Source organism: Theropithecus gelada, chromosome 19 (genome assembly GCF_003255815.1).
Source record: "Theropithecus gelada isolate Dixy chromosome 19, Tgel_1.0, whole genome shotgun sequence".
Classification (NCBI taxonomy): Eukaryota; Metazoa; Chordata; class Mammalia; order Primates; family Cercopithecidae; genus Theropithecus; species Theropithecus gelada.
In genome coordinates, this window is record NC_037687.1 from 31887733 (window position 1) to 31896737 (window position 9005).

The 9005-nt window shown below is 38.4% G+C and overlaps 1 protein-coding gene across 1 annotated transcript; it reads right to left on the reverse strand.

Annotated features, from left to right (window-relative positions):
* Positions 1 to 7621: 7621 nt before the first annotated feature.
* LOC112611940 (olfactory receptor 11G2) lies at positions 7622 to 8653 on the reverse strand (the record flags this gene model as incomplete). Its single annotated transcript, XM_025365894.1, has 1 exon — positions 7622 to 8653. A coding segment is annotated over one exon (1032 nt), but the record flags the coding sequence as incomplete, so codon positions are not given.
* Positions 8654 to 9005: the final 352 nt, after the last annotated feature.

The window sequence follows — 9005 nt, forward strand, 5'->3', positions numbered from 1 at the left end:
TGGGAGTTATACCTGATGTAAATGACGAGTTGATGGGTGCAGCAGACCAACATGGCACAAGTATACATATGTAACAAACCTGCACGTTATGCACATGTACCCTACAACTTAAAGTATAATAATAATAAATTAAAAAAAAAAAAAAAAAAAAAGCAATACAAAAACCCTCAAATAAAATCTATAGTTTTAAAGATCTATAAATACAAAAATGTATATTTAGGTGTATAGTATTTAAAGAAAATATAATGTTAGAATTATGCCAGGGACAAATTATTTTTATATCTCATATATTGTGATAATTTTATATTTGATATATCTTAAATAGCTATTTAATATATGATCCATTTTATATGACTTACATTTTCTAAACAATATTTTTTCTACTCCCCTGCTTAACAAAATATAATACTAGAGACTAGACACATAATTTGAGTGTTTAGAAATTTAAAAATAAAATCCCAACGTTGAAAAAAAAAAAAAAAAAAGAAGAATTGGGAGCATAGTTTTAGGAGGGAAGCACATAGTTTGGTGAGGAAGGAAGAGAATACTCACTGTAGCAGTCTATGTGGTGACATACCACAGTTGGATTAGGTTCACAACTGACTGACTCACTCCAGTAATACTTAACAAAGTAATCCTGTTATATAAGTGACTTAAAAGAAAATAAATGATAAAGTCAGATTGACTTGGGTTCAAATACTGTACAGCATACTATGTGCCTGTAAGCAAGTTACCTTCTGTTTTGCTGAGCTTTTGGGAAAACATAGTTGAAGTACAGTTTCCTAGTACATGTTGTAGTGCCTAGTGCAGTTCCTGGAATATATTAGGACCTGCAACACTCATAGCTGTTAGTGTTCATAATAATACTACCAATAAATATAATTACAAAGTAACTAGGATAATTTTTTAGCAGAATCATTTAAAAACCTAAATGAAAAACAATAAATTAATTTAAAATTTTTATTTATTTATTTTTGAGACAGGGCCTTACTCTCTCACCCATGCTGGAGTGCAGTGGTGGGATCATAGTTCATTGCAGCCTTGACCTCCCAAGCTCAAGCGATCCTACTGCCTTAACCTTCTGAGTAGCTGGGATGATAGATGTACGCCACCATGCCAGGTTAATTGTTAAATGTTTTGTAGAGACATGTTCTCATCATGTATCTAGCCTACGGAACATGATAAGAACCTTTCTCTACAAACCCTTGGCCCCTCGAAGTACTGGGATTATAGGCGTGAGCCACTGTGCCCATCCAATGAATTTAAGTGAACCTAAATGACTAGATTAAAAAGTCACTCAATTCCCATATATCTCATAGTGAAGCTATGGACAGTTCCTTTTAGTTGCTCAGATTTATTTTTTCGACCTTCTTGTATATTCTGGCACAATATTCTGGTATATTCTGGTTGGTCTGACATAAAGAAAGAAGATATAAAAACACAGTAGTGTTAATAATTCAAAATGCAGAAGATAAAGTATTAAAGGAAGGACATTACATTTCCTGGGATGTGCATAAAAGTAATGGGAATAAGTTATATTTAATCAGGGGCATTGTAGAAAGTGAATTATTGAGCATGACTTCTAATACCAAATTATGTAATTTATCAAATTTCCAAATAATGAGGCATTCCTTTGCAAAGAATTAGGCAAGAACATTGAAGGAAGTGTTCAGCTGAGGAAGAGCTGGGTAGCTGGGCACAGGTGTCAACAGTTCATTATAACACTTACTATACTGGAGATGCTGTGTATGAAATCACATGTCTAGAAACTCACAAAATTTTGCAAAAATATGTTCATATTATAAAGGCATTTCACTGGAGCTAGCATCCATGTGTAGATGTCTTAGAAAAAGTCAAGTGAATCCTAGACAGGGGAAGAAGTCACTTACCCTTCATGATAGAGCTATGTGCGGACAGTCCTAGGAATACAAACCGAGCCTGTGCCTTCTCATTGATACCTCTGTTTGCCTTATGTGGACTCAAAACCTGGAGCCTGATCCAAAGAATCCTAGGATATATAAAGATAACTGTTGAAACTCCCTTTTCTCCTTTCCTGAAGCACTCAAAAGAAACGTTTATAGGTAATTCTGTTGGGCAATAGTTATAGCCAGAGGAAAGAAGCACACTCCTCCTATGGTCAGCCCTTGAGCTGTGGGCCTTGATTGACAGGGTGGTTATTTTCATCAAGGACCTCAGTCACCTCCAGGCACCCAGACCTTCCAATTATCTCGTCCAGCAAAGAAAGGTCAACAGGTGAGTTTTGTATATGAATTACTTTTGTGGCAGAATAGTGCCACAAAAGCAGTGGTATATGAACTTCATGAAGAGATTTCAGAAAGAGGGTGCAGATGAATGAAGAAGTAAGTATCATTGTGATTCAGGGGTGCAATTAAAGTTTTATCTTGGAGATTATGTGATGATTTCAGGCTTCCCTTGGGCTGGTTTATGATTCCCTCAGGAGTCCTTGGCATAGCATCCTTTCTTCCATCATAGTTTTCATGTAGTTTAGGGCAAATTGGACCCCAGAGCAAAGGCAAGAAGAATGTTTTGAAAGGCGATGATGAGATGTCTGTGTGGAATTCAAAATAACTTCTTTTTGTTCTTAGGAAAAGTTATAAAAACCTCATTTCTAGAAAATCAGTTGTAATGTCCTCACTTTATTTCTAACTTGTGTTGAGTCTTCTTTTTTTCTTATTCTAGCTGAGGTCTTGTCTGCTTAGTTTATCTTTTTGAATAGCAAACTTTTGGTTTTGTTCATTTTCTCTACTGTTTTATATTTTCTACTTCATTTATCCCTGCTGTAATCTTCATTATTTCCTACCATTTGCTAGCTTTGAATTTAGTTTGCTCTTCTTTTTCTAGTTTCTTTTTTTTTTTTTATTTTTTTTATTTTTATTTTTTTGAGACGGAGTCTCGCTCTGTCACCCAGGCTGGACTGCAGTGGCCGGATCTCAGCTCACTGCAAGCTCCGCCTCCCGGGTTCACGCCATTCTCCGGCCTCAGCCTCCCGAGTAGCTGGGACTACAGGCGCCCGCCACCTCGCCCGGCTAGTTTTTTGTATTTCTTAATAGAGACGGGGTTTCACCGTGTTAGCCAGGATGGTCTCGATCTCCTGACCTCGTGATCCGCCCGTCTCGGCCTCCCAAAGTGCTGGGATTACAGGCTTGAGCCACCGCGCCAGTTAGGTTTTTGAGTGGAGATTTTTCTTCTTTTATAATGTAAGCCTTTATAGCTATAAATTTCTCTCTTAGCACTGTTTTCTTTTCATCTTGTAAATTTCGGTATGTTGTGTTTTCATTTTTATTTGTCTCAAGATACTTTATAATTTCCCTTGTGACTTCTCTGACTCATCGCTTGGTTTACAGTGTGTTGCTGAACATCCACATATTTGTGAAGATTTTAGTTTTCTTTTGCTGTTGATTTACAGTTTTTTTCCATTGTGATTTGAGAAAGATAGGTACGATTTTAATCTTTCAAAATGATTAAGGCTGTTTTGTAACTTAACATATAGTCTAGGCTGGAGGATTAAAATATTTTACTTAAAAATTTTGAGTTGTATCTATTCATAAAATGAAATAAGGAAAGAGGATGGCAGAGTCTTTAGAAAGCCTACAGCCTGGGCAACATAGAGAGACCCAATTTCTTAAAAAAAAAAAAAAATTAACTGGGCATGGTGACATGTGCCCATGGTCCCAGCTACTTGAGAGGCTAAGATGGTAGATCAAAGCAACTCAACATTCCATTACTAGAATCTATATTTACTTAACATTTTAAATAATATCTCTCTTTGGTATTCAATTTATTTTATCACTATTATTATTGTTATTTTTTGAGATGAAGTTTCACTCTTGTCGCCCAGGCTGGAGCGCAGTGGCACGCTCTTGGCTCACTGGAACCTCCACTTCCTGGGTTCAAGCGATTCTCCTGCCTCAGCCTCCCAAGTAGCTGGGATTACAGGCATATACCGCCATGCCCGGCTACTTTTTTTTTGTATTTTTAGTAGAGACGGGGTTTCACCATGTTGGCCAGGGTAGGCACAAACTCCTGATCTTGGGTGATCCACCACCTCGGCCTCCCAAAGTGCTGGGATTATAGGCATGAGCCACCACGCCCAGCCTATGTTATATTTTATAGTCATACTTGCTTTGTCTCTGGGACCTTAGCAGTAACCACTAGCGTGGTTGATTATATGATAGCGTAAGATAATTTCTAGAAGCACTTCTATTCTGTAACCTGAGGTGCACTTGCAAAGAGACAATGCCTATGCTGTGCTTACAGCCTCTTTCACACAAGTTCCATACTTACACATATGCAGCTTCCCGTGAGCTTCCATGGTAATTAGGCCGTCCCCTCTCAGTGAACTTTTGCTACTTAACAAAAAGAAAACCTTCCAATTTTCTCTATCACAAGACTGTGAATCCTATGAGGGAAGAAAATGTGTCTTATATACCTTTGTCTCAAATTTATTTTCTGGCTCAATGTTTGGTACATTGTAGGTGCTGAACAAGGGCAATAAAAATCAATAATTGAAAAATAAGGGAGATGATGTCTAAATGTAACTGTGATAAACTCGTTAAAGTTTTATAACAGTATATTTGTACAAGCCCTAAGATGAGGAAGATGTATCTCAGGTTTTTTCTAAGGTACAAAACTGTCCGAGTGAAATGATGTTAAGGGGCTCTGAAGACCCCGCTTCAACATTTCTGTCAATAAACAGGCTCCTAAGGAACCCTAGCATTGTGGGGAAAATGATTTTCCAAATCTAATGATCAGAAAGTTCCCCTAGAAAATTGTTCTTTGTTGGCCGGGCGCAGTGGCTCAGGCCTGTAACCCCAGCACTTTGGGAAGCCTAGGTGGGTGGATCACCTGAGGTCAGAAGTTCGAGACCAACCTGGCCAACGTGGTGAAACCCCGTCTCTACTAAAAATACCAAAAATTAGCTGGGCATAGTGGCGGGTGCCTGTAATCCCAGCTACTCAGGAGGCTGAGACAGGAGACTCATTTGAACACGGGAGGCGGAGGTTGCAGTGAGCCGAGATGGTGCCATTGCACTCCAGCCTGGGCAACAAGAGCGAAACTCTGTCTCAAAAACAAAAAAAGAATTGTTCTTTGTTTAACTAAAGAACTTACTCATATAACCAAACACCACCTGTTCCCCAATGACCTATGAAAATAAAAAAATTTGACAAAATATGTTTTATTATTTATTTTTGCAATAAATAATACAGGCACATGATAAAGAATTTGAAAGCACAAAAGGAGTTATGAAAAAAAAGTCTCCTTTACTCTCTTGTTCCTTAGACACCAAATTCTTCCCGCCTGAAACAACCGTTGTTATCAGTTTCTTGGAGCTCTTTCAGGAAATATACACATTTCCCTGGAAGGCAACTACAATATGCTCTGCTACTCACTTTGCTTTTTTATTTAACAGTATGTCTTGGACATATATATCATTGCATATGGAACTGCTTCATAGTTTATAAATTGAAGACATAATATTCCATGGTATAACTCACCATAGCTCATTTTACTAGTCTTCTATTAATGGGAACTGATGTTTTTCTCAATATTTTGCTATTACAACAATGCTGCAGTAAACATTTCCCACGTGTGTAAAAATATCTGTAGGCTAAACATCTTAAAAGTTGGGTTGCTGTTTTAATGGGTATGTGCCTTCTAAAGTTTGATAGAGGTTGCCTTGTCACCCTATATAGTGTTTGTAAAACTTATATGCCCACCAGCTAAGTGTGAGAGAACCCATTTCACAATCCTCAGACTTAAAATGTGTTACCAAACTTTTTGATCTTTGTCAATTTAATAGATAAAATGTGAGATATGTTTATAGGCTTATTCTACTTTTACCTTTTTATGAATTAGTTAGTGCCCTTTCTATGTTTAAGAATCTTTTTCTGGATGTTATTCATTTATATCCTTTTGCTCATTTTCTTACTGGGATACTGTTCTGTTCTCTTACTATTTTACAGAGTTTCATTTATATTAAGGAAATAAACTTATTGTGATATGACTGGCAAATAAGGGAGAAGTCCTAAAGGGAAATTCAGGGTTACTTTTCAAAGAAAAGGGAACTTGGGCTAGTTAAAAGGGTGGTGAATAGGAACTTTTCTTTTTTTTTTGAATTGTTAAAGTCATTATCCTCAGCAAATTGCTCCCTGATTCCCAATTCCTATTTATTTAACCTGAAAAACAGGTATTTGGGTTAGTGAAGACACTTCAATCACAGCATGACCTTTCACTCCAGGCCTAGGGGAAAGTTCAAGGAGAACTAGCCCAAGCTTCTAATACAAATTCTGGGTAACTATTTTCCTGACCTACAATTGCTGGATGCCTTCCATTAAAAGAAGGCCTAAATCTGTGGTCCCGGTTTTATCATTCATTTTACCATAGGTAACCTTTCCCCTGCTTCTTGCAGGGGAAGAGTCCTCAGGGATTGTTTGCTGGTTGCAATGAAAAGAAAAGCAGGTGTGCATCCCAGATTTGTGTTTATGCCAGCCTCTATATCCACCTGTCCCTCTGATTTGCGGGCTTTTGAACACACATGCTACATGATCATCTTCTGAAAGTGAAGGAAGAAGTGAGAATGTATGGAATCTAGATAGAGTAGAAAAAACTTTCTGGTCATGACTGAAAAACTTGTACTAAACTCAAAGTAATTTCTATCAAAAGTAAAATCTGAACAAAATACATAAAACAACCATTTGAAGGCATTTGGAGCAATTGGCATAGGCAAGCCTTCATGGGCTACAGTCCAAGATGAAGGGAAGAAAAGGGAGGTGAGTTTCACATTCACCACGTGTTTTTCCCTGAGGATATTTGACCATTTACTGGGTTGGGAGAGTATGAAGAAAGGAGGAATAAAGCCTGAGCAGAAAGCAGTAGTTTCACTGAACTGAGAAGGTAGAGAATTTGGTGTTTTCAGTTGCCAAAGCTGCTAGTGTTTGCGAAACAATTCCTGGAGAGGGGAGGACCACAGAATCTAGGCTAAAAATATGATGCAATTCCCCTTCAAGGCATTTTTGGATTTCTAAGCTGTGTGTACATGGCGAGACCTCAAAATAGCTAGCAGAAACTAAAGCTGAGCGTCTAAAGAGCAAAGCAGAAGTTTCAGGAGTCATGGGGTTCAAGAAGCACTGAAATAGGAGGCTAGGATCAGCTGAAGTGGAGGGGCCTTCTAAACAGTCCAGATTTGCCCTGAGGTCTCAGAAAGGCTATGTTCCTGCACTAAAAGCCATACCATAGGAGTAAAACTAAAACAAGCACAAACCATTTTAAGAACACATACAAGTAGTGCTTGAATAGAATCAATGTGATCTGCCTCTCCTCCATCTACTTGCTAGAACAAAACTTAACCGTCATTACTGCACATATTGTCTTTATAGTTTTTTAAAAAAATGCCCACCAGTCAATTAAAAAACACTGAGGCATGCTACACAACTGGGCAAATAATCATGATCTGAAAGGAGAAATAACAGAAACATGCTCACAGGTGTTTTAGCTTTGGCCAATAGTAAGATGAAAAATTAACTGTATAAGACCAGTTTTTTTTTAGTCCCCCCAAATTAAAGACAAGATTAATTATGCAAGGATCTTTTTGATTAACATTTTATGTTCCCCATAATTTCTTCAGAGCTTTTTTCATATCTTTGTTCCTAAGACTATATATCACAGGGTTAAGGAGTGGGGTAACAACAGAATAAAACAGAGTCACAATCTTCTGCTTTCCAGCTTCATTCTTAGATGGTGGGCTCCCATACATGACTATCACTGAGCCGTAGAACATTGAAACCACAGTCAGGTGAGACCCACAGGTGGAGAAAGCCTTTCTTCTCCCAGCTGCTGAAGGGACTGTCAACACAGCTCTCAGGACCAGAGCATAGGACCCCACGATGAACAGAAAGAGCACAAAGACAGGCAGAGGACATAAGGCAGAAAAGATAAGTTCTATCACAGGGTCTTTTTTGCAAGTGAGTGTTAGAAGAGGAGCTGGGTCACATAGGAAGTGGTCAATAATCCTAGGTCCACAGAAGGACATTTGGGAGATGATGACAATAGGAATCAAGAACCAGATGAAACCAAGTACCCAGCAATTGATCACAAGATTGGTGCAGAGACGTCTGGTCATAATGGTTGGATAGTGTAGAGGCCGGCAGATGGCAAGGTATCGATCAAATGCCATAACTGCCAGGAAAAAGCATTCTGTAGAACCCAAGGAGAAGAAAAAGTAGAACTGGAGGAAGCACCCAGAGAAGGAGATGACTTTGGTGTCAGAGAGGAAGTTGGCCAGCATGTTGGGGACTGTGGAGGTGACATACCAGATCTCCAGGAAGGAGAAGTTGGCGAGCAGGATGTACATGGGGATGTGGAGTCTCTGATCCCAGTGCACAGCACAGATGATGGAACCATTGCCCGTGAGGGTCAGGAGGTATACAACAGTGAAGAGCACAAAGAGGAGGATCTGTCCCTCCCTGGGGCAAGGGAAGCCCAGGAGGATGAAGCCAGTGAAGGTGCTGGAATTGCTGGGGATGTTGAAGATTTTCATGTGTCTGTGAATTGTAAAAGCACCAGCAATTACTGGATGACACTGCAAACATAGATGGGGAATCAGGTTTATATTTAAATCATTTTGGGAAAGAAATGCATATTATGAGCTATTGAAATAAAAAAAAAAAAGAATGCAGATATGTCAATAGTCACTTTTTTTCTTTTAAACTGACATACTGATCTGTATTGATTCTTTGCTCGCATTCACATTTTTACCATAGGCTCAAGAAAACTTTTGACCAATATTGATAAGCTGTCATATATATTTTATCAGGTGTAAAGCCTTTGTCGTTTTCACATTTACAACAATCCCCTTCAAGAGCCTTTGTATAAATATATAACAGAATACGTATTTATGTATATTCTTACAGAAATGGAATTTCATTTTCGGAAGGTGAAATCATTGCAGCTTTTTGTGGCAGAGACTGAGTGAAACTGTAGCCAGG